Source organism: Canis lupus, chromosome 15 (assembly GCF_011100685.1).
Source record: "Canis lupus familiaris isolate Mischka breed German Shepherd chromosome 15, alternate assembly UU_Cfam_GSD_1.0, whole genome shotgun sequence".
Classification (NCBI taxonomy): domain Eukaryota; kingdom Metazoa; phylum Chordata; class Mammalia; order Carnivora; family Canidae; genus Canis; species Canis lupus.
The window spans coordinates 13974731-13999371 of record NC_049236.1 but is presented as its reverse complement, the minus strand read 5'-3'; the positions used below and the strand labels follow the sequence as shown (position 1 = coordinate 13999371).

Below are 24641 nucleotides of genomic sequence, written 5' to 3'. Positions count from 1 at the left end.
CGCGGGCGGCGGGTCCGGGCGCCCCTCGGCAGCGTCGCGGCGGCCGCTGGGCCCCTCGGCTCCCGGGCTCTCGGGCTCCCGCGCCGCCTCTCTCCCCTTCCCTCCTCCGGGTTGGCGGCTTCAGGCGCCCCGCACTGAGCTCCCGGCACCCCGCGGCCTCCCGCCCGGACCCTGGGGGCCCGGGATGCAGACCCTGCCACCCCCGCGGGAGCCAGGGGCGCAGCGGCGGGTCCTCGGCCCCAGCTAGTCCCCCACCTTCCCGGAGCGGGCGGGTGCAGCTGCGCGGGAGGCTTCCTGGGGAGGGGGCTTGCTCTCAGCCCCCCTTCCCCAGTTCCCGCCCACAACCCCGCACCCCACAACGGGGTGTGGCCACCAGCCCCTTACAGGAGGAGGCCATACTGGCTCCCTGGGGGATCTCTAAGGGCCCGTTGGGGGTGAGGGGTGGGGAGGGAGCACTGGGTGGGAGACCGAGGTGCTGATTTCCAGAACCTGGAGGGGTTCAGCTGCAAGAGCATCTCCTCCAGCTTCTGCCTTCATTCATCTGCTCCTCCATTCCTAAACCCTTCCTGACCGGAACCGTGTGCTAGGAACCTTCCTCCTGACAGTGGCCCTGGAAAGCAGGGCGCTAGGGCGCCACTCGTCCTCTGTCTGCAGATGAGGAAACTGAGGTGCAAGGCCCTACAGCCTCTTGCCCAGCACCCCCTGCTCCCAGATTGTGGGGGAAGCAGAGGCAGGATGTGAGTCATCCCCAGACTCCAGCCCCAGCCTGGTCAGTCCTCCAGATGGGTCAACAGGGCTGTGACTTCCACGGGGCTGCCTGCACCAAGCACCCTCCACTTCAGAGTGTCCTCTGAACCGCAGGTGATTCCCTTCACGGGGCTAACTCCAGCTCAACCTTCAGGGTGCAGCCGGGACGTCACTTCCCTCAGGAAGCCTTCCTTAACTCCCCAAACTAGCAGGTCAGATCTCCCCACAGGACTCCATGAGTCCCTTTCTCTGGAGGGTCTCAGCTTTACCATCTGTACACTGAGGTGGTCTCTCCCTCGGGTTTGGTGTTGCGACATCCACTGGGTACCTGTGTGCCTGGTCCTCTGGCCCCTGCTCTCGAGAGGAAGGAGTAGACAAGGACCACTCAGAGTGATGTGGGCTGTGACGGAGGGAAGCCCTGGGGCTGTGGGAGCACAGTGAAGTCAGGGGAGGCTTCCCAGAGGAGGTGTCATCTTCACTGATCTCTGAGCAATGAGACTCTTCCTAGCTTGTCCTCTTCTCACAAACCAGGACAGAGGCCACATGGTGACTCTGTGGCAGTCAAACACCTGCTCCACCTTGAGGACGTAGGTGAGTAAGGAGAGGCGTGGAGGGTGTAGCAATGTTTGCTTCACAGCACACATGCCTGGGCCAGGGCCTCCTTGCCTCTAACCCTGTGGGTACATGGGGGCTCTGACGTGGCCCTCCAGGGAAAGACTGGGGAATTGGTTTTCCATTAAATTTAAGCCACTAACATTTATTGAGCACCTACTGTATGCCCTGATGGTGATCAGAAAAGGGCAACATATGGTAGGTTTCAGTAGGATTAATAAACGTTTTGTGAGAAAGAAGCCCTCAGCCTGCTAGACACTGTGGAGAGAGGGAGGCAGAGGCACAGGGAGAGGACAAGGAGGGTGTTGTGTTACGGAGATCCTTGGAACTGGGCCTTTCAAGGTGGGGGCTTTTGATAGGCAGATAGGACTAGGAGGCCTCTAGGATGACACAATCCAGGGCTTGGAGGCTGGAATGTCAGAAATTGTCCAGGAGCAGTGAGAGGCTGGGCACAAGCGGCGAGGCCAGAGATCTTGTCTGGAGTCAGGTCACAAAAAGCCTTGAATGGTGGAATCACATACAAAAGTCTCAAGACAGGACTCAGCTCCAGAGCCACCTCCTCCTGGAAGCCTCCAGGGCGGCGCCTCACCTGGCCTCCGTGTCATGGCAGTGACCATTTTGTTTGTCCCAGACCGGCTGCTGTCTGGTTCATTGCTGCCAAGAGCCCGTTCCTGAGGAGTTGCCCAGAGTTTCTGAGAACCTGAAAGACTCTGGTCCAGCCCCTCTGTGTAGCCACTGAGCTCTAGAGGCCCAGGGCCAGGCCCTCAGGGCTGAGGGGCATCCCCTCTGTGGTTCCTGTGGGCCTGTGGTTCGCTTCTGTGGCCCGCCTGGAACAAGAGACTGAGGTCTCTCTGGCCCCAAATTCCAGAGCAACCAGTCAGTGGATCAGAAAGGGAAGGACGCTGAGCTGCAGTCCAGAGGGAAAACCCGGGTCAAAAGCTTGACCCAAGGGTCACCCGTGGGCCCCCAGCGGCACCTGGCTTCAGGCCCTGCCCTGCGCTGCCCGGGGAATCCATCTGCAAGAGCTTTGCTCAGGTGACTGCAGGGCTGGTACCTCGGGGGCCGGCTCGCCTCTGGTCTGGACCCAGGAGGGCTGTGGGAGCAGGGCGGTGGGGAGGAGGGTGCAGCTCCTTGGCCCCGGCCTCAGCCCTCCCCGGCCCCCCGGCCCCCCGGCTTCAGCTTCTCCAGTGTTCTGCTCACCGTGGACAGGCTGCTGCGGGCTCCTGGGGGAGAGACCAGGACAGGGCTGCCTGAGCAGACGGGTTCCGGGGCAGAGACCCCAGAGGGACCGCGGGGGAGAGAGAGGGGGCCAAGGGGCCAGTTTCAGCTGAATTTAAAGGGGCCTAGATGGTCAGATGGCCCTTCAGGAGGACGGGGTCATGGTGGGGGCGGTTAGAGAGAGGACTCCAGGCTCCAGTTCTGGCCCTACCGCTTCCTGGTTGCCTTACTCCATCTCCCTGTGCCTCAGTTGCCTCCCATATACAGTGGGCCTCATTACAGTACCTCCCTCATATGGCTGTTTTGAGAAAGGAACAGACTTAAATATATGGTGTTTGGGAGCAGGGTCCGGAATGGGACCTTTGGTGGGGGTTCAGTCCCCTAAACCCCTGGTGGCAGGCGTGGTGGGCCCAGGCCGTCTTTGAGAAACTCCTGCCCTAGAATTTTCCAGTGTGAGAGATGGGAGGGGAAGATGTTCTGTCTCAGATACCAGCTCTGAGCTGGAATTCCATCATGGGAGAAGAGAGTCAGAGCAGAGCCCGGAATGTGGGACCCAGGGGCAGTCCCAGTGTCCATGCTGGGCACGAAGGAGAAGTCCTGAGGTCAAACAGGAGGAGCCCAGCTCAGCTGGGAGCAAGAAGGGTTTTGACCAAACGCATGGGAGCACTGCCCAAATCTGCTGGCTCCCGCAGACGGCAGTGTCCGGCAGTGTCAAGGCTTCTCCCTGGGTCGCACAAGCTGCTCAGCCAGAGGGCGAAGATGGAAGAGGGACTCTGGAGTTTTTAACACTTACCCTCTTTATTGCCATTGACACTGGATCTTCCCTCCGCATGGTCTGGCCCTGGGTGGGGGTGGATTCTCAGGCTCCCTGCAGGATAAGAACAACCCCCCCAGACCCCCGGGTTACTAAGCCATTCTCAGATCAAGTCCTGCTTCAGGCAGGGAAGTCCTCCCTGCTGGCTCATCTCCATCCCTGCTGCTGTCTCAGCTCCACCACATTCCTTTAGGTCTCCCACATGATCTGGGATGATTTGGGAGCCGAGATGGAAGAAACAGGCCCTTGAAGGGGAAGATGGCAGACTTTTTTTTTAAGATTTTATTTATTTATTCATGAGAGACACACAGAGAGAGAGAGAGGCAGAGACACAGGAAGAGGGAGAAGCAGGCTCCGTGCAGGGAGCCCATCGTGGGACTTGATCCCGGGTCTCCAGGATCACACCCTGGACTGAAGACAGCACTAAACTGCTGAGCCACTCAGGCTGCCCAGATGGCAAACCTTTTAAGGAGGTGGGCGACATGGGAAAACTAGGGATATGTGAAGCCCCCTGCCTGGATTGATGGAGGTGGCAGCAGGAATGTGGGGAGCTGAGATGAATTAAGGAGCTCTACAAGGGTCCTGAGGTCTTAGGGGTGGTAGAGGGTGTTTATGGGGGCTCAAGGAATGAAATGCATTTATCTGGAGATCTTGGAGGCTTTGGGGGAGTTGGAAACTCCCTCAGGGAAAGATGGGAGTTCTGATGCTCTGGGCTGGTTGAGGCACATTTGCAGCAACAGGCTGGAGTCGGCTGCTCTGTAGTCATGGCAATGCCAGCACACCACACACACACCACACAGCAACTCCAACACACCCACCCGTGCACAGTCACACGCATGGGCTCAGCTTCACCACGCAGTGTGCCTCAGATGTACACATGGCAGACCTGGGAAGAGGGCTCTGCTGGGGGCTGGGGAGAAGACTCACCTATGGTGGGCAGGATGTGGTCCAGGTTGAACCGAGCCTTTAGGAAGGGGTAGGCCAAGATGAGGAGCCCTGGAAATAGAGAGGCAGAGGGGTTCTGAGAGAGGGGAGGGGGCCTGGTGGGTGCAGGCTGCACGAAGCTGTGCATAGGCTGTGAGCCTGGGGGTGGTTTTTGAGGGCGATATAGATGCGCACGGGAGGAGTGTGAGTGTGCAGGTTGGGACTGTGGATGCGTAAGCGTGAGGCTGTGAGTGGGGCTCCGCAACACTCCCAGCCTCACGCTTACGCACCCACAGTCATGTTGGTGGCTCCCCAACACCAGGCCCTGAGAGGGGACAGGGAGTAGTGCCTCTATAGGGAAGGGGCTCCAAGGCTGTGAAGGCCCAGGCTTCTGGCTCCAGCCTGTCCAGGTGATTAGCACGGTTGGTTTCCTTCCTTCTCAGCCGGCTGGAGATGGGCCCTGCTGACACCACCACCACCAACTCTCCTCTGCCCACCCTCCCCCAGGGCAGCACTGGGAGCTCCGAGCAGGCTCCTTTCCACCTGGTCCTGGGGAGGGGTTAGCAGAAGAGTGGACCATGCCCTGCCCCCCCTGCCCCCTTCCATCCCCAGACCAAGTGTCTGTGGCCCTTGGCACGAGTTTGTAGGTACGGATGCCAAGAACCCATCAGGCTGGTGCTTCTGGCTCTGCTTTTGCCCCAGGGTAGTGGAGTGGGGAGAGGGATGGTACTCAGCATCATTGTGGGGATATCAGTGGGACTGGCCCAGATAGACAGATGGACAGATGCCTGGACAGACAGATGCCCTGCCAAGATACACCAGGAAAACAGGAAACAGTTTGAGCTGGGTCCTATTTGGCTCAGAGTGTCCTACTGGGACCTCTGTCCTCTTTTTACCTGCCCCCTGTCAACCCACACCCTACAGGCTGATGGATTCCACCAAAAACCCAAGAGCCCAGGGCTTGGGACTAAAGGCCAAGAGGCTGAGCAGCCAGAGAGGAGCGTGGCAACCAGCTGCCTTCTCCACAGTCTCCTTACCCCCGGCAGAAGGAACCCCCCCACACCCCTGCTCTGCCTCCCTGCACCCGGCACCCGCACCCAGCTGCCTTGCTCACACCTCCACCTTCCCTCCATTTCCCATTCACCTGACCATGCCCCTGCTCCCTCTCCGAGCCCGGCCCCTGCTCACCCAGACCGGCCGCGCCAATAAAGATGCCACCCGCGGCAGCTGCAGCTTTGGACACAGACACACCGATGATGATGCTGCCGGCCACCAGGCCGAGGGCCACACAGGCCAGCTGCAGGCAGCGGAAGTCTCGGCTGCTGATGGGAATGTCCATGTAGGCCTGCCCAGGGTACTGTCTGCAGCCAGTGGGGCCTGTCCCTAGGAAAGCCCTGGAGGTCCCAGTCCTCCTGGATGTGTCTTTTTTGGAGCTCTGCCTTCAGAGTGGGAATTTCTGGCCAGGAAGGTCTGGGGCTGGTAACCCTATCCCACCATGCTCCTGAAGGCCCCAGCGGCACCTAGACCTGGGATCCGTGCCAGGTCACCGCAGCCTGCTCTTCCTCCTTTGAAGGCCCCTGAATCTGGGGGCCACTCCTGGGACTCTGGTCTGATCACATCCTGCCTTGGCTGTCCGAATTCTGGAGAGCCGGGCCTGCCCCACGGGGTCGGCCCCGCTTAGCTTCCTCTCAGGAGAGCTTAGCCTGAGCCCCCCTGCCCAGGACATCCTGCCCTGGCTGCCTGGAGCCTGCTCGGCTGCCACCGGGCCTTGGCGTATTAAAGTTTAAAGCAGTGGAGGAGGTTGGCCCAGGGGGCACGGGTTCCTGGGCGGCGCAGGCAGCGCGGAGGTCCTGAGTTATTCATGAGGTTGCAACGTGAGCTGCTGCTGCGCCAGGGGCCCGCTGGGGCACTCAGCCTAGGGTCCACTGCAGGGCTGAGGCGGCAGGATGGCCCAGGGGCTTCCTGCGGGGTGTAGCAGCCAGGGATGTGAGGAGACTCCCTGCCAGTGCTCAGGGCCCACTCTGCTGTCTTCTGTCATTTGGCACATGGGGCATCTGCTCAGGGACTCAGAGGCAGGCATGGGAGAGGACCTGGGGGAGGCCAAGAGATGGAACAGCGACAGGGACAGGAGGACAGAAAGAGATGTTCCTGTGAGCTCGGGCTTTCCCCTTGCCCCCTCACTAGCCTCTGGGGGGTCCTGGTTTGAGGCTGACCTCCTTTTCCTCAGGCAGGCTCCGGATCCACCCGTTTGTTGCCGTAGGCTGAGAGGGGAGCCCTCCCGGGATCCCTGGCAGGGGGCTGAGAAGGAAGAGCAGGGAGTGGGGGCATGAGGTTGCAGGAAAACAACAGGGAGAAGGATTGGCAGGGACTGGGTGTCAGTGGCCAGTGTCAGGACTAGGACCTGGCTGGCACTCCCATCCTACTGGTGGGACCCACCAATTCCAGGCTGGGCAGCGGTAGCCCAGCCCTATGCCACCCCCAGACTCAGTCCTTGCAGCCAGCTGCGTTCTCCGGCCCTCTGCGGATCAGGGAGGCCCAGATCCATTCTGGTTCCAGAATCCCGCCCTGGGGATTCCCGCTGGCACTATTCCCAGGGTCCCATCACCACCCAACTGGCCTCTGTTTGGGTGCCTCTGTCTCCCCTATGATATTTGGATGTCTGTCACCTGACAGGGCCAGGCCCTCTGCCTGCCAGCGAGTCGCCCCCTGCCCCTCGCTCCTCTGCTTCTCTGCTGCTGCCCTCTGCTGAGTGTCTGCAGAGCCCCAGCGGGACCCCAGGCTGTGTCCCCCCAACCCCGGGCCCCCGCCGCCCCTGCCCCTGGAAGACGAAGCCCCAGAGGTGGGCATTCCCCAGCTACAGCGGCTGCTGCCGACGTCCCCTGCGCCTCTCTCCAGGATGAGGTCTGATTATTCCTCTAATTAGGCATCAAATGACAACCCATGTCTCTGTCACACATAATTGATCCCCCACTGACTAGTTTTAGAAGGAGCTGTCAAAATAATTGTCTATGAAAATGTGTTCCTGAGATGTTGAGCTTTGAGAATGTCAATGCCCTCACTCCCATGAGGTGTCTGCATCACTGGCTGGGCAGTAAGGCGAGGGCGGCTCCCGCGGTCAGCAGGACGGGGCACCTCACACTGCGCGACTTGGGCAGCCACTCACCTCCTGGACCTCATTTTGCCCGGCTGCTGAAGGGGCGTGGAGAAGGCAGAGGCTGGAGTCAGGGACGCCTGTGCACGGTGAGTTTTCAGATTCCAGAAGAACACTCTAACCTCTAAAAAGGAGACCAAATTCTAAATTAGAGGGTTATTAATTTTTTCTTTTTTCTTTCTGACATCGTAAATCCCTCAGGGCCCACAGTCGGAGGAGGAAATCCGGAGGAGAGACACTGTAAGCCGGTATCAGCTGCAAGACCGCAGAACTGCACGCCTGTCCAAGCGCCGTTATAGGACAGATGGGGAAACACCAGGGACTGGGAGCATCGCCCCAGAGCCCTTGACAGAACCTCAGTGCCCGGGTTCCCGTCGGCAGGGCAGCGCTCTGGCCTTTCTGGGTCCGTGAATGTCTAACCTGCCTTATCTGAGGTGGAGGAACTGGCAACCCGCCATCGGAGGGAGACCTTGTGTTCAGTCAAGGCCTTCATCTTTTCCCTCGGGACGGGGGAGTGTCACCAAAGGCTCCTGGAAATCTTTGTGAGGCCTGCTCTCGGGCGGTTGATGTAGAGGGGGAGGCTTGCTGACCCTTTCCTCAACACAGGCTGTTCCTCTGCGAGAAAGAAAATAGAAGCTTGCCCTTGGCTGATGTGCTTCCTGTACCAGGTAACGGAGATGGAAGCCCCACCTGTTCCCCGTAAGCCCCGGAGCCCTGCTCGCGGAAGCCTGGGCCCCCCGGGCCTCTGGACCCCAGGGCGTGGGCAGGCCATGGGTCACAGCCGAGACCCGTCACAAAAATCTCTCTTTGTTTCCCCGTCGAGGCCGCAGCTGGATTGCCTGCCTAGGCTCTCCCCTTCCCAGAGGCGCTGGGTCCCGGGCTGGCGTGGGGCGGGGAGGAAGAGTCGGGGGCCTCGGCGTGGCTTAGTTCCGTTTATATTCCTCGAGGGGTGAGGACCCTGGAAAAGAGCGTGATTAATGCACCGGTCCCCTGGGGGACGGGCAGCCTTCCCAGACTGTTCAGAAGCTGAACTCGGGGAAGTGGCTTCCAAGGCAACTGCTACCATGGCAACAAGAGTGCCAGCCGTGGGGGGACCCGGCTCCTCGCTCCCTCCAGACCTAAGCAGCTGGAGCAGCTGGCACGGGCCCAGGGCACTGCTGTTCGGGAGCAGGGTCTGGTGAGAGGCACTCAGCCCGGAGGGACAGGGGCCCCCAGGAGCTCAGGCAGGTGGACATCTGGAGGGAGGAAGACTTGGCCTCCCTGCCCAGGCCTCCAGACAGGGGTCGCACAGGAGGCCTGAGGTCTGGGACATGTCGGCTGCTGGGGCCAGCTTTCTCCCGAGGCCCGGTCCACGCCTGAGCCCTAGAGCCAGCAGACTGGCCGCCACGGTTCCAGGCCCCAGCGCCCCGCTCAGTGTGTCTGCCATGCCCACCGCTGCCTAGAAGAGCCAGGCGTGTGGCCTGGGCCTCAGAAAGGGCAAGGAACTTTCCAAGGTCACCAAGTGAAGAGTGGCGGGACTAGAACCCAGGACCCCTGTTGCCCAAACTCAGACTCTGCCTCTGGTACTACGGCTGCCCTTTGGGGACGGGGACCCCAGCCCAGAGGGGCAGAGCAACTTGTTGGCAGGAGAACCCCACAAGGGGCCAGAGGCCGGGCCCATCTGGAAAGCCCAGATCCATCTCCACCCACAGAAGCCAAGGAGAGGGGGAAAACTTGTCTCCATCACGGGCACCACAGCTGAGGAACTGTGCCTCCAGAGACAGCATTGTAACGACCAGAACAGTTGCAGCCGGCCTCATGCACTTGCTCTGTGTGCCTGGACCTGCCCGCAACTTTGCGCTTATTAATCCATCATTTCACAGCAGCACCATGAGGAAAACACTAGCACCCCCAAGTTTTGGTTGAAGAAACCGTTGCTCTCAAAGATTGAGTAACTTGCCCAGGGCTCAGAGCTGGGATTTGAACCCAGGCAGCACAGCTCTGGGCCCCAAGTCTCTCCGGGAAGAATCCCAGTTCTGTCTTCCTACCTGGACATCTAGGTTTTTCTCTGCTCTCTCTGCTCACTTCTTCTGGGGTAACATAATAGTACCTTAGCTCACATGACTTCTGTGAAAAGTAAATAACGCCTGGACATTTCTCCACAAGCAGCTGTTGCTTAGTAAGCCCATAAAGACACTAACAAAACCAGAGTAGGCACTGTGGCGCCCAGGTGGGGCTGTGAAGAGGGCTGGGGCCCTCACCAGGTGGACCAGGGCGGGGAGGCAGCCTGGTAGAGGGTGGAGAAGCCTGAGAACTGGCAGGAGCTGCACCCAGAGCAGCATGGGGGGGGGGGGCACTGAGTCCAGAAAGCCCCCAGAAATCACCTCTCAGCCTGCCAACCCGAAGGACTGACGGTTGGGGCTGAAGTCGAGATAAAACTCATACCCTGGTTCCCAATCCCCAGAGACTGGGAGACTTTGGGCCAAAGGCTTAGATCTGCAGACCTGTTTTTCCCACCCATCCTGCTCCCGGTAGATGGGATGTGAGGGTGGTAACAGTTGCTGCAAAGGGAAGACTGTCAACAGCAAGTATGTCAGTGTCAGCACGGGGGCATCCAAGCCACAGGACAGCCCCTAGAGTGACCCCATCTCCCCTCGCCCCTGGGGAGAAAAGCTGCCAGCCCCTCAGACCTCCCTCCTGCCGCCCCCTTGGGAGCTTATAAAGCTCCTCCCCAGCCCAGGCCTCTCCAGTGTGGTTCTGAGGGTGACACAGGACAAAGCACATGAGAGCCCTTGGCATGATGAACATGAGAGCTGAGGATGTGAGGCACCATTTTTCTTCGTTCCAACTCTGGCAAGTCCTGGGCAAGCAACAGATCCTCTGGAAAAGCTGGGTGCTGCTCCAGACAAAGGGGACCTTTGTTCCCACCTGGGCGCGGGGCTGGCCTGGGCGCAGGGTACACCTATTAAGGCATTTTTTTGGAGCCAGTTTTTGTGATGGCTGCTGATGCCACCTCTTCCACCTGATGGGGAGACCCTACAGGCTACAGGATAGGGGCTGTTTCTTACTCCTCTCTGACAAGTGTTGACGAACGTCATTTTCTCACCTAAAAGAAGAAGAGCAATGATATCTCCTCCACCTTGTTTTGTGGATCCAATGAGAGGCTAGATTTAGAGGTCCCAACTAGGGGCACCTTCTCCCCACTGGGCTGGACTCGGCCCCTCTCCAGAAGGCCTGTCTCCCTCTCAGGTTCACAGGTGAATAAAGGACCACCCAGAAGGCCACAGCTAGAATTTAAAACAGTTTTATTAAAACAAGCACATTGTATAAATAGCATTGTGGTGGTGTGTGTCTGACCTGTACAAACCCATTTTCTTTAGGCAGCTGAGCAGCTCGGCTTCTCCGAGGCCAGATGCGCCTTCATGCTCTCCGGCAGCAGCCAGCCCATTGCTGGAACCAGGGCTGCTGGCGATCTGGTGCCACATCGGGCACAGAGTCCCTTCTAACTGCCCGGGACTGGTGCTGCCCTCCAGCAGACACAGCCTTGAAGTCACTCGTCATCTTAACAGCTTAAAACTGGTTAGAATAATAAGAAACAGTTGAATAAAATCTTTCACATGCTTGGACATTCAAGGAAGAGCAAATCATTACATGCTCTGGAAAATCCGGCTTGCAGTGGAGTTTTAAAGTTCCATCTTTGCTGAAAGTGCATGGTTAAAAAGAACACTTAAAAAAAAAAAAAAAAACGAAATAATACGGACTTCAGCAGCAATCCCAAACAAGGAAGAGGATGATAAATGAGGGACACATTTTGGTCCCGGCAAAGAAAGATTATGTGCTTCTCCCGCGCTACAGACTGGAAGACTGATCTGGCCTCCTGAACGTGGAAGGCTCCCTGCCCTTTCCTGAATTGAGGGGATGGCTTTGCTTAGCCAAGGGGAGGACATCCGGAGGACAGAGGAAGGACCAGTGTTGGGGGTGTGTGTGTGTGACAGTGCAGAGAGGAAAGAGCCTCTGTCAGCTGCCGCTTCTCAAGGCTGGCTCCCTGAAGGCTGCAGCCCCAGCCACCACTGCGCCAGCAGCCCAGCAGTGCAGGCTGGATCCTGGATCTGCAGGCGGGTGAGCAGGTGGGCAGGAGCCCAGCAGAGAGATGTCCCTGCCGCAGGCGATTATGCAAAGTGACAAGTGATTGCTTTCCTTTTCAAAGACAACCCCTTTGGATAGAGCTTTCTCCTGGAGGGCTCCAGGGAAATAGGGGGTTGGGTGGGAATCTCAGGGCCTTCTCCAGGATGGGGCTATGGAGCAGCTTCTTCTGCTTGCCCTGCGGACTTTGGCGGGGCCTACGCAGGCTGAGGTCCCGGAAGTCGTGGCCAGGAGTGGGTCAGAGTGCGGCGGGAGTTGGGCACGGTTCCGGGTCGCTGCTGCGGCCTGCCTGGGCCAGGGCCCTTCGACGGGCCAGGCGTGACTTGCAGGGAGGGGAAAGCCTCACAGAGCAGAGGCCCCCGGCCAGGGACTCGGATGACTGTGCCAGCTCGTCTTCCTCACGCTGAGAAAGCTGGCGGTTAAGGGCGATGGCCTCAGCTGCGAAGAGTGTCAGGTCCATCGTGCTGCTATTTCTACAGGGGAGGACAGCACAGAGCAGAGGGGAGTGGGGCTCGGCACCCTGGCCCGCCAGTGCCCAGAATCCCCCCTCCCCAGGCTTTTTCTGGGCCGCTTCCTCACCAAAGTCCTTCTTGCCTGGGTTTGAAATCTGATTTCACTGAGGCTGGAATGGCTCTGAGCCTCACCTATAGTCCTTGGACTTGGGAGTTGGGACAAATGCCCCCTTCCATTCAGAGCGCCCTCCTCCATGCTCCCACGCTCTGCACCCAGCTCCCCCAGAGGAAGGGCCTGGCACGTAACAGGTGCACCCATGTACCGGGCAGCGGCATTCTGGCTCACATCAGTGGAGAATACAGGGATGCAAGACTTCCCTGTGCAACTCCCAGCAACCGGTCCTGAGGTTGCTTCCTGGAGGGGTGCCCATGGTGTGGTAGCCTTGGGAACAGAGCAGTGTTCACTAGAAACCTGGTCTTGTGTTAAAAGGCATTAGAGTCAAAGATCTAGGTTCAAAGTCCAACTCCCAAGGCAACTGTGTGGCCCTGAGTATCAAGTTACCTCAATCTCCCTATTCTTGGTTTTCTCATCCACAAAATGGAGTAACTGGGGCACCTCTCTTTTAAATTTATCATAAAGATTATGAAAAGAATCTCTGTAGAGCCCTTAGCACCATTTCTGGCATGCACCAGTCTAGTGGTGATGTGACAACTGGTCCAACTGCCTCGCAGCGCCCTCTCCTGCTACATTCACCAACCTGCAGCAGCAGAAGGAAACCTTGGGGTGAATCACCTACAGATAGGGTTGTTGGGCTATAAATGGTGATTTTTAGTTAGATGCCAGTGGATATGGAAAGAGTTTTTTCTCCTGCAAACAGTACCCAAGGTGCTTGAAGGAGCTGGAGGGCAGGGGAGGCCGTCAGGTGGTGGAAGAGAAGAGGGGAAAGCGAGGAGGAGACACGCAGAGAAGGCAGGTGGGGAAGCCCCTTCAGGAGGTCGACACCTGAGCCTAGAGCTAGGCTCCCCGTCCCACCTCCACCCCAACGTGGCTGACAGTTTGAGGGAAAGTCAAAGCCAAAGAAAGAAGGGCATCAGGTGTGGTTGGAGCATTTACCTCTGGAGGACTTGTGGCGTGGGGAGTCCTCTTTCTGGAGCTTGCTGGAATGGGAAGGATAGACGTGGGGGTAAGCACTGCTCCCTCCTTCAAGAGCTGCCCAACCCACACCAGTGCAGAGGCTACTAGCGGCTCCTGGCCCAGTACAGAGACTCGGCCAAGCGTGCCTGCAGGGTCAGACCTTCCAAGGACAGAGCAAGAGAGGACAACTTGAACCCAGCTGACTCTGCATGGAGACGCATCCCTTTGCCTGGCAGAGTCCTCTGTCCTCCAAGACCCAGCTCGAGGGTCACTTCACTCTCCCACTCCAGCCGCCTCCCGACGTCCATCCAAGCAGTGGGGAAGCCTCGTCCTTTTGTGCCCCTGGCACTTTCGATAAGCATTTGCTACACTGTTCCATCATTTATTCCCTTGTCCCCCTCTCCCCACCAAGACAAGAAGACAGGGATTGGGTCTTACTCATCCCAGTCTCGCCAGAGTTGGGCAATGGGTAGGTGCTCAGTAAAGACAGCAATTCTTGAGTGGCTGGGAATTAGTCACTCAGAGGTTCTTATGTTGGGTCCCCTCCCCCCCCATAACAAGCTGGCAAAGCTTGCTTCCTTCTCCTGGAAGGGCCAGTGAGGCTGGCCAGGGCCTGGCAGCCCAATGACACAGCGAATCACAGAGGCCTGGCTGACCCCTCAGAGGGGCAGAAGTCAGTACCTGACTCACTGAGGAGGATGGTTAAAAATGTTTTCTGGTAAAGACTTGGATCCTTCGTTTGGGGGAAATACCACCATTTCCCTTTTAGGCAAGCTGCACCCAAGGACCACGAGGAGAATCTACGTGCCTCCAATGTATCCTCACTGTAAGCAGGGAAGCAAGGCCCTGCTTCTGGGCGTTCTTAGCTGATGATACGTCTGTATAAGGGGAGGGTGCCACAGGCCCCCAGCACCAATACCAGGCTGCTTCCCAGACTGTGTGCCTCCGAGAATGGCAGGATGCATGTGCCAAATCCCCCAGAGGCCTCTGTTCATTCCTGAGAGGCAAGGGTCAGTTAGGAGCCTAGTCTGAGGCCAAGGTCAGAGCCAAGTCTATGACTGGTTAAGGGGCTCCTTCTGGGGCAACATCAGTGGCCAGTTCACTCTACGTGCACAAGGACTGAAGCTGCCATATGGTTTCCCTCTGGCTCAGGTCAGCACCTGGGCTGCCATCCAGCACTTGCTACTACTATAAAAGCTTCCTCATGGCCAGGCCACAGGCCTGAGGAGATGGGATGCCGCCCCTCCCAGATTACTCACCCCCTGCACCCACGGATGCTGCAGGACTTGGGCAGCACTCAGTCTCTGCTTGGCATCTCGAACCAGGAGCTTGGAGATGAGATCTTTGGCTTCGGGGGAGATGTGTGCCCAGTCCTTGTCAGGAAACTCATACTTGCCTTCCTGGATGCTCTCAAATAGCTTGTTCTAGGTAAAGAAGATTCCTCTTGAGGCCACCCTGCCAGGGAACAAGCAGGATGTGCCTGCCATTGATTTGGTCACCCTGGGTCACATCAGCCTCTGCTGAAGCTGCAGCTCATGGCTTCAGGATGCCAGAGGCTAGGGCCTTCCCCTGATCCCTACTTCCTGCTGTCATCAGACCACACACAGAATGCCCCTTGCAGGCAGGGGTGGCTAGGCCACTTGGAGGGCTGGGTGGGTATGCCAACTAGGGAACACAGCTGAAATTCCTTGGCCCTTCATATGTGGCCCTCACAAATGAACTATGTGGCCCTCACAAACTATCAGGTCTCGGCTACCCCCAGCACCAACCTTATACTTACACTCTTTTTCCCCACATGCTTGCAGCTGTCTCATACCCTCATGAAGACTCAGCTCAGGTCTGTTCCCCTCTAGCAACTCTCCCTTGAATGCCCAACTGGGCTAAGTGTCTGACTATCTCTCTCTCATCCTACTGTTGGCCCTTGGGCAGAAGGGGAAAGGGCATTAGAGACCTCCTTCTAGAGCAGAAACCACCTCTAGCCCAGTCCCATTGGGCATCCCATAACCACATTGACCACCCCCAGCAAGGCTGGTCCTGTGCTCACCTGGCACACCCTGCAGACTTCTCCCCGGTCCCAGCCACAGTCGGTCCCACAGTGACCTACAAAGGGGGGGTAGCCGCTCAGCATGATGTAGAGGACCACGCCCAGGCTCCACAGGTCACAGCGCTTGTCGTAAAAGGTGGCCTCATCCCTGAAGACCTCCACCACCTCTGGAGCCATGTACTCTGCAGAGCCACACTGTGGAGGCCAAAGTTGAGGAGGGGAAACAGCAGAGAAGGGAGAGGTTTAGTCACAGGGAGAGGAGATGGTGAAGAGTAGAAGGTAATGGAACTTGAGCAGGAGGCTAGGCTGCAGAGCAGGGAGTTGTCAGGACAGCCAGCCAGGGCTCACCTGATACCACCAAGGCACTTAGAAAAGCTGGGCCGACTGAGCATTTGTAAATGGAGTGAGTCCTAGCATTCCCCATGATCCACAAGACCAGTTCCAGGTCACCTTCCTATCATTCCAGGTCCTATTCTGATAGGCAGAGGCCCCTGGTCAAGAAGCTGCAGGAATCTCTACCTCAGCTCTCTGCAGACACTTAATATACAGATACTTCAACATACCAGGGGCACGGTTTTGGGAAGGCATCTGTGGACACTCAATCCCATAAAGCAAGGAGGTTTTTCTTGTTTTTGTTTTTGTTTTTGCTGTTGTTTTTCAATTTTAAGTAGGGTCCATGCCCAGGATGGAGCTTGAATTCATGACTCTGAGATCAAGATCTGAGTGGAGATCAAGAGTCGGATGTTTAACTGACTGAACCACCAGGTTCCCCCAATAAAACAAGTTCTTAAAGTTAAGTCCTGCCAAGCTTCTCTTCCAGCTTACACCAAGGAGGTAAGAGAATTTAGGATTAAGATCCCATCAAAGCTGGGAGAGCTCTTAGAACAAATCCAATCTCCCTGCTTCTCCCATTTATAGATGAGAAAACAATGGTTAGATTGGGGTAAGGATATGGTTCAAGCACATCAGTGGTAAATCCAGTATAAGAATTTGGGATTCTTTCCTTTCTCCTTGCATAGAAAATGCTGATAAAAACAAAACAAATTCTTTTTGATCCCCTCTTCATTATTTCAGGCTTGCCAAGAGATACCTCCCTTGCCTTCAACACACACAACTAATTAGATGGGAAGATAGGAAGTAGAGAAAGGATATTTTCCACGTTATTGGCAATTAGAGTTAATGACTTTGAGAACAAGGTAGCTCAGCGTAGAAGCTAATACAGAAACATTTCTAATAATGTCAATTTTAATAAGACATGAGCATATTGAAATGCAGGTCTTAAAAAAGGTTATTAGGAAAATTCACTTATGAGGCATGAAAATCTCAAAAGATTCATAATAATTATAGTACATCGGGTATGTACAAGATACGTCTTAGGAAGAACAGCTCCTAGCTGCACATCTGGGCATGAAATGCGAAGTGAAGGAAGCAACAAGGTAACTTAGCCAAGTGATTCTACATGGAGAAAGCTGGGACCTCTCAGTTCTGGCCACAGAGAGACCACACTTTCCATCCTCCATCACAGGGGGGTGTGCTGAGATGCTGCCAGGGACAGAGCTATCATGTGCTCAGGTGCAAAGGGCTGGCGTGGGATAGTGTCTGTCTCTACCTGGGACAGGCGTCAGGGCCCAGTCTGTTCCCACAGATACAATTTGTCTCATCATTGGCAGAGGACCTGCCCCAAACTAAAAGCTCTCATGTCAATTTTGTTTGCAACTGAGCACTGACGGGATAGGGGTGGCTCACAAAGCAGTGGCCAAAGGACAACTCAGGCAGCTGGTAGTGAGGTAGAAACACTTGATTTTCCTTCCTTAGCCCTCTGTTCTGGACTCCACCTTTGGGCTGGGGGTACTTCAAATGTACAGGAGCCCTGAAGGAGGTGGTACAGGGTGCCCAGCCATACATACTGGAGTGGTCAGCTCCGGTGTGGTTATGGGGGTACAGGAGTTGTTCAGTTTCACCCCACTGCCCAAGTCAAAGTCACAGATTTTCACTGGAGACACCTGAAAACGAAGGAAAAAGCAAAGGTTACAAATATAAGAAGCCCAAGGGCATGAAGAGACCAATGTGACTGTGACACTCACCCTCCCTCACTCCTTCCCCCCGTGTGGAGGGTAGGGGCCTCTTACTCGCTGACTCTCACTCTTGCACACAACACACTCTGTCTGTCTCTTTCTCTCTCTGGCTGCCATGTCAAAGCCCTGCTTTATCTGTCACATCATGTTTACTCTCCTTGGGCTAACTAGAAATCACCTGAGGATTTATTGTAAGGTGTCCTTTGCCCCATATTCTTTTCTCACTTCCTAAGAGAAAGTGGGTGTGCTACGTGGTGTCAGACTACTGTGAACTTAGTAAAACAAGTAGCAAACCTATGGAACTCTTGCCCACAGATGACAGATGATGGTGTAGGTTGCAGAATCACAGAACTAAGTATGTATTCGTGAAAAGACTCCTCGTGACTCATTCAGTGGAGGGTACCACCTTAGGTGCCTTGGGGTGACCAGCTTGTCTTTGCTTGCTTGGGACTTTGTTGGCTGCAGTACTGAAAGTTGTGTATCCTGGGAAACCCCTCAGGCCTGAACCAACTGTGATGGCTGGTCACCCAAACTGGATGTTGCCCCTGAAACCACAGATAGCATGAGCCAACCAGGAGGACACTTCATGTGCATGCAGAACGGCACAGTGAGCCTCTCAAAAATGCGGGCTGTGGGCATCCCAGCTTAGCCACTGACCTTCAGAGGAAGCCAGCACAGTCTCTCAACTTCCCTTCCTCCCTCCCTTCCTTTCTTTCTTCTCCTCTCCCTTCCTCCTTCTTTTCTCTCTTGTACTCTTGTTTTCCCCCACTTAGCCTCTTTTTTTGTGATAAAATATGTATAACATAAAATAATCTGCTTCAGCCATTTTTAAATGTATAATACAGCAGCACTAATTATACTCACACTGTTCTGCAACCATCTCCAGTGTTAAGTTTCTAAAACTTTTCCATCATCCCAAACAAAACCATCAGTTATAAACTCCCCATTCCTCCCTTCTCTCTAGTAACATCCGATCTACTTTCCATCTGTATGAATTTGGCTACTTCAGGTATTTCATGTAAGTGGAATCACACGATACCTGTCTTTTTGTGTCTGGCTTATTCACTTAGCATACTGTTTCCAAGGTTTGTCCACAGTGTAGTGTGGATCGGAACTGAACAATATTCCATTGTACGGAGGGACCGCATTTTGTTTATCCATTTACCTGTTCATGGATACTTGGGTTGTTTCCAGCTTTTGGCTGTTGTGGCTAATGCTCCAATGAACACTAATGTTCAAGTTCAAGCCTCTGTGTTCAATTCTTTTGGATAAATACATAGGTGTGGAACTGCTGAGCAGTATGGCAACCCCGTGTTAAGCTTGGTGAGGAACTGCCACACTGCTTTCCACTGTGGCCGTGCCATTTTCTGTTCCCATCGGCAGTGTATGAGGGTTCCAATTTCTCTACAGCTTCATCAGCATTTGCTCTTCACTGTTTTTTCTTTTTTTTTTTTTTTAATTCTAACCATCCTAGTAGCTGTGAGGTGGTGTCTAATGGTGGCTTTTTTTTTTTTTTTTTTAAGATTTTATTTATTTGAGAGTGAGTGAGAGCATGAGCCAGGACAAGGGCAGAGGGAGAGGGAGAAACAGGCTCCCCGCTGAGCAGGGAGCCAGATGTTGGGGGATGGGGGAAGGAGATGATCCCAGAACCTTGGGAGCAGAAGGCAGATGTTTAACTGGCTGAGCCACCCAGGTGCCCCTAATGGTGGTTTTGATCAACATTTCCCTAATGACCAAGGATGTTGAGCATCTTTTCATATAACTGGCCCTCTGTATACTTTCTGGGGAGAAATATTTATTCAAGACCTTTGCCCATTTTTAAAATTGGGTTGTCTTTTCAGTGTTGAGTTTTAGAATTTCTTTATAGTTTGGATATTAAATCCTTATCAGATACATGCTTTGCAAATATTTTCTCCCATTCTGTGGCTTATCTTTTAGTTTTCTGGATAATGCCTTTTGATGCTCAGTCGCTCTTAGTTTTAGTTTTTCAATCACAGAAAAGGAGCAACAATCCTGAGCCACTAAGATCAAATGAGAGGACAAAAGCCATGAAAGCATGTTGTACCCAGAGGCAACAGAATAGGTCAGAGCGCCTGTGGAGTTCTGGGGTCATACTATCTTCGTTTTAATCTATACTCTACTACTTACCAGCTGGGTGACATTGGGCAGGCTTCTTAATCTACCTGCACTTCAGTTTCATCATCCATACAGTGAGGATAATAATAGTACTGACCTCATAAGATTTTATAAGTATTTAATAAAATATAAGTGCCTGGCACAATGTAAGCACTCAAGAACTATTAACTATGATTATTAACAATCATAATGATAACAGTTACAAATTATAAAGTCTTATGCCAGACCCACTGACAGGAAGTCACAAGACCTTATTTGAGCTAATGTATTACTACTCCCCACAAAAGAGTTATAAGCAGCAGCTTACACTCAACACATTCACTCGCAGCCATTCCTATTTATGGGCTATCCCTTAATTCAGCCCAACAATATGTGTTCATACATACGCACCCATATACATACACACAGAGCCATGAATATGTGCCAGCAGAACCACCAGGGCCTCAATCCCTTCACAGAAACACAGAATTTGTCAGATCCTGACACACTTATAGCAGTGCAAATGCTCCCATTTGCTGACACACTTATAGCTAGTGCAAATGCTTCCATTTGCTAGTACAAGTCTAAAATAGGTTGCATCTGTTCAATACCACATATACATGTTTGCTTTTTATTTTTTTTATTTTTTTTTTTTTTTTTCTTTTTTTTTCATGTTTGCTTTTTAATGGGCACTTTTGGAAATACAAATGGAAGCAGAAACCCTTTTCAGGAGCTTGCTTCCTAATTATTACTTTAAGTGGTGGGCACTAGCTGGCATATATACCATAGCATAAACATCCTTTGCTTCACGGAAGATTTGCTTCACGGAAGATTCAGTTGTTGTTTATGACACACCCACCGCTCTAAAGACAGGTGCACTAGTCTAGAAAACATTTTGTGCAGGTCTTATGTATTCTACAAATTCTCAGGCTTAAGCCAATCACACTATTGATAAAGAGCAAAGATGAGACAGGGATTAACCCGATTTGGAATGCAGAAACATGGGGCGTCTGAGTGGCTCAGTTGGTTAAGTGTCTGCCTTCAGCCCAGGTCATTATCCTGGAGTCCCAGGGAGTCCTGGGATTCAGCTCCCCATCAGGCTCCCTGCTCAGTGGGAAGTTTGCTTCTCCCTCCATCCCTCACACTGCTCATGCTCTCTTTCTCTTGCTCTCTCTCTCTAGTAAATAAAATCTTAAAAAAAAAAAAAAAGGAATGCAGAAACACTACACATTTGGTCTAACATTCTCATGTGTCCGTAATAATCAGTGCAGGTTGGTATCTGTGGCCGAGAAACTGCTAACGACCTAACTGAGAGTGGAGGTGGCTTCCCCACATCATGTAAACTTTGACACCGCCCCTTCCCCAAGTCAGCCCTATGTACCTTTTCTGGAGACTCACACAATATATTTTCTGGCTTCAGATCGCGGTGAGCGATGCCTGAAATGACGAAGAGCAAAGAAATGGTTAACATATGCACATAATTATCAAACATTCCACACACAATTAATTTTTTCCAAATGCTGTTGTTCACAGATTAATTCCCAATTATGGTACATTAAAAAATCAACGAGCTGCAGGAGGCAGAAGTAACCAGAGACAAACCAAAAGCACAGTTGATTCTGCAAGTTCTTTTGAACCCGAAGCTTTAGAAGTCTGGCAGGGATAAGAAGGGGGCTAAATGAATCCCAGCCAGCCTACCTCTCAGTACTGCAGTGACAACCAAGAATAAGAAGCCTAAAATGAAGCAGAGTCCTGCAAATGGCCAGGCTTGGAATAGCAATGCAGAAATAATTAGTGCCTTGTTTAAGAGCATCTCAGGGGGCTGAAGCTGCTCTATCTCATTTCTTCTGTGTGGCCAACTTATAAAAAAAAGATTCCATAGGTGGGACTCCCTGAATGTTCAGAGGACCAAGGGTTAGCTAACAAATCTTCCAAAGCTTGCCTGATCCCCTTCTCACCTGTTCTGCATGTCCAAGACAGTCCTGGCGGAAGCACAACAAAGACTGCTTTGATTCAAGGGGGCTGTTCTTAAGAGACACCTTCCCTGCATTTTGACTAGATCTCCTAAAGGAGCCAGCAGATAGCAGCTTACTCCATGAGTGGTTAAAAGCTGCTGACCTGGCTGACCTGGCCAACAAGGCACCGAGGCAGCAGTGGGGAAGGGGGAGGACCACCTTCTGAACACAGACAGAGACAGAAAACCAACTCATAGGGCCACGGTGGACACAGAAACTCCAACCGTCCTACCTCCTGCGGGATGTACGATGTATAGACAGAAGGGCTGGAAAGTGGAGCAAGAGCCAAACAGCTAATGTTCAGAGGATTCATGGAGTCATAGGGAAAAGCAGAATCTGCTTTTCCAAAACTCCCTTGATGACCAACTTCTCAGGCAGCCCTCCAATTCCCTGGTAGGAGGCAGAGGCCCAGCCCACCTGAGGTACTTCACCAGGGAGGGAAAACTTGAGCTCCAGCAGCTAAGTAACTTCATCAGTCACCTAATTGAATGAGAACCCAGAGCAACTCAGTCCAGGCTGTACAAATTGAGTCGGGCTACAGCTAGCTGCACTAAAAGTGAAAGATATTTTCCATTACACCAAGTGCTCCCACAGAAGGATCACAAGCCACACATGGAGACTTGCTCTCCAAATAGGTGCCTATGGCCCAGTCGTCCCGCAGCCTGAGAACTGAGCGCCATGCTGGAATAATGGGCCTGCCTCTGTGAGCACGCCAGCCATCGAGCTGCTCTGCTTCATTTCCCAGAGGTTAAGCTGCGGCGTGCCCAGTATTTAAAAGTGTGGAACTTGTTTCCGGGCTGACCCATTCCTGCCCAATTCATCTTCCCAGTGTGAAGTTATTTAGAAAACAGCCAAGTTCAGCCAGAAATTGTTTTTCATCCCAACTTCAAGTCACCTGGGCAACTGGCTGGCTAGATGTTAGCAAGCACTACAGAACTCCTAACACACACCAGCTCTGTTCCCTTTAGTGCCTTCTTCTAAAAATAAATAAATATATAAATATATAAAAAATAAAACTGCCTCTGCCCCGCCTCTAAGGTATGGGTCTTACAAAAAGTGTGACCCAGTTTTGCAATTTGCAGAGGCAGCTTGGGGAACAGTTGTAAATCTTTGTCAAGCAGGTGTTACCTACATGCATCCTGGCTTTCAGAAACAGAACCAGTGCTATTCATCATGCTGGGCCAAGTACAGACACCCGTTTTAGGAACTTTCATCACATGTGCAGGTCAGGCGCCAAACATGGGCACTGTCAGTGTGGAGACCTCCCTTCAGCCGCAGGAGGAAATGAGGTAAGACCAGTGAGGCTTAACTCCCTGCACACGTGCCCTCCTCCCAGTCTGCATTACACTGCTGGCACAAGGTAGGACATATGCCCAGCATGCCTACAAGTGTTCTTAGGCATTCACAACCTATGTGGCCAGCCAATATCCACCACAGTGAAGGGAGCAGAGCTAAGTCACCAATTATTCAATCCACCCCGACTCCTCATCCAGACAGAATCCTCTATTTACTTATTTATTTAAAAGACTTTATTTATTTGAGAGAGAGAGAGAGTGAGAGCAAGCACAAATGGGTGGAGGAGCAGAGGGAGTAGCAGGCTCCCCACTGAGCCAGGAGCCTGATACGGGGCTCCATTCCCAGGCCCTGGGATCATGACCTGAGCCAAAAGCAGACGCTTAACCAACTAAGCCACCTAGGTGCCCCAGAATACTTTATTTTAAGGTAATTAATATTAGGAATCAAAATGCTTTCTGTCAAGTGGGGGGGATTAGGATGGAGGAAAGAACAATATTGAAGAACTACTATGGGGCAGCCCTGGTGGCCCAGTGGTTTAGCGCCGCCTTCCGCCCAGGGCATGATCCTGGAGATCTGGGATCGAGTCCCACATCAGGCTCCATGCATGGAGCCTGTCTCTCTCTCATTCTGTGTCTCTAATAAATAAATAAAAAATCTTTAAAAATAACTATTATATTGAAAAACTACTATGTGCCAAGCACTAGGCCCCAATTATGTTATAGGTACACAATTCATACATAGGCTGTGTACAGGTTCCATAAGCGAGTGAGAACAGTGCCTAACGCTAACTATAGCAGTGGTGACTACTGCTGAGGATATAATTCTCTCTTCCCACCATGACTCTGCAGGTAGACATTATTACTGAGAGAGCATATAGCTCGTAAAAAGGTAACGCCAGAATTAGTTTTTCCATGGCACTGCTGTTAGGCATGTTTTAAAAATGTAATAGTCAAACACATTTATGGAAATACAAAAATACTTAATTTGTAAAAAGATTTAATTCACTATAAGAGTTCTTAAATAATCAGTTCTAGATAAGGGACTGTAAACTGAAGTGTAGTTTGAACAACAGCAACCCGCAATTTATCATCATAATGTTCAACAGATATCTCAAACTTAACCATCTTAAGAGAAAAATGCATTTTCTATTTATCGTGAACAGGACATAAAACTAGTTATAAACTACCATGCCGAGTTTGAAAAGAGAGATACAGGGGACATATTTCAAAAGGCTAGAAAGGGGGAGCCCAGGTGGCTCAGTTGGTTAAGTATCCGACTCTTGATATCAGCTCAGGTCTTGATCACAGGGTCCTGAGTTTAAAAAAAAAACTAGAAATAGTAACACCCAAATATTTACACTAGAATAGTATTATGATGCGGTTGTATCCTTCTGTCACAGGAAAAGGAGATCCTCCATACCCATACACTCATATATCTTATTCAACGTTAAGTTTACCTTTTCCTCCCTGTTCTTTCTCCTGTGTCCCTACGCTTAATAGTGCCACATCTGCCCACCATCCACATCGAAAGTCTAGTGCCATCCTGGCTTGCTCCCTCACCCTCATGGGTGGGGGTGCCAGCTGTACCAGCTCCTGGCCTAGTTCTCTGCCTGGCCTGCACCTCTCCCTCAGTCCCCAGAGACTGGCCGGTCCAACCCAATCACCGAGGCAAAGACTTGGTTCACCTTTGGTGTGCAGGAAGTCAAGGGCAGCGGCCACGTCCCGTACCACTCGGCTGGCTTCTCGCTCATTGAAGTGTTTCTGCTTCTGGATGTGGGCCAGGATGGAGCCTGGGGAACAGACAAGACACAGAAGTATGCCTTTTCGGGCCTTAGGAGTTTAACTTCTCAGAGGTCAAGTTGCCACAATTTTGGGGTGAGGATACAGCCTTATTCATCACTAAATGTCCAGCACCAAGTGTG

General features: G+C 53.1%; 2 protein-coding genes across 12 annotated transcripts in view; both read right to left on the bottom strand.

The window, feature by feature from the left end:
- Window positions 1-258: 258 nt before the first annotated feature.
- On the bottom strand, window positions 259-8531 carry KNCN (kinocilin). 6 transcript variants are annotated; one of them, XM_038558157.1, is made up of 9 exons: window positions 7887-8531; window positions 7479-7590; window positions 6529-6613; window positions 5504-6405; window positions 4319-4387; window positions 3371-3445; window positions 2560-2582; window positions 1949-2452; window positions 259-1858 (listed from the first exon to the last, which is right to left on the bottom strand). In XM_038558157.1, exons 4-8 carry the CDS (start codon window positions 5652-5654, stop codon window positions 2342-2344), a joined length of 429 nt encoding a protein of 142 aa, XP_038414085.1. In that variant the 5' UTR covers window positions 5655-6405; window positions 6529-6613; window positions 7479-7590; window positions 7887-8531; the 3' UTR covers window positions 259-1858; window positions 1949-2341. The 6 variants fall into 6 exon arrangements, with proteins under 6 accessions (XP_038414085.1, XP_038414087.1, XP_038414084.1 ...); XM_038558159.1 differs by having other exon boundaries at window positions 1949-2030; XM_038558156.1 differs by having other exon boundaries at window positions 259-2030; window positions 7887-8081; window positions 8157-8531.
- A 2202-nt stretch (window positions 8532-10733) lies between these two features.
- The window catches only part of MKNK1 (MAPK interacting serine/threonine kinase 1), a 41294-nt gene continuing 27386 nt past the window's right edge, over window positions 10734-24641 (bottom strand). For all 6 annotated transcript variants that reach the window (XM_038558150.1, XM_038558149.1, XM_038558153.1 and 3 more), the window contains 7 exons: window positions 24405-24509; window positions 20791-20846; window positions 17127-17222; window positions 15220-15414; window positions 14435-14599; window positions 13155-13198; window positions 10734-12061 (listed from right to left, as the gene is read on the bottom strand). In XM_038558150.1, the coding sequence (XP_038414078.1) occupies window positions 11827-12061; window positions 13155-13198; window positions 14435-14599; window positions 15220-15414; window positions 17127-17222; window positions 20791-20846; window positions 24405-24509 (896 nt within the window). In that variant the 3' untranslated portion in view covers window positions 10734-11826. The remainder of the gene's footprint in view (window positions 12062-13154; window positions 13199-14434; window positions 14600-15219; window positions 15415-17126; window positions 17223-20790; window positions 20847-24404; window positions 24510-24641) is intronic.

Excerpts from the sequence above, each read along its gene's own strand:
- KNCN (XM_038558155.1), bottom strand. The coding sequence starts at position 5,654 with ATGGACATTCCCATCAGCAGCCGAGACTTCCGCTGCCTGCAGCTGGCC. Across the intron at positions 4,388-5,503 it reads TATTGGCGCGGCCGGTCTGG|GGCTCCTCATCTTGGCCTAC; the intron begins GTGAGCAGGGGC and ends CTCTATTTCCAG. Across the intron at positions 2,031-2,559 it reads CCCGCAGCAGCCTGTCCACG|GAACGGGCTCTTGGCAGCAA; the intron begins GTGAGCAGAACA and ends GCAACTCCTCAG.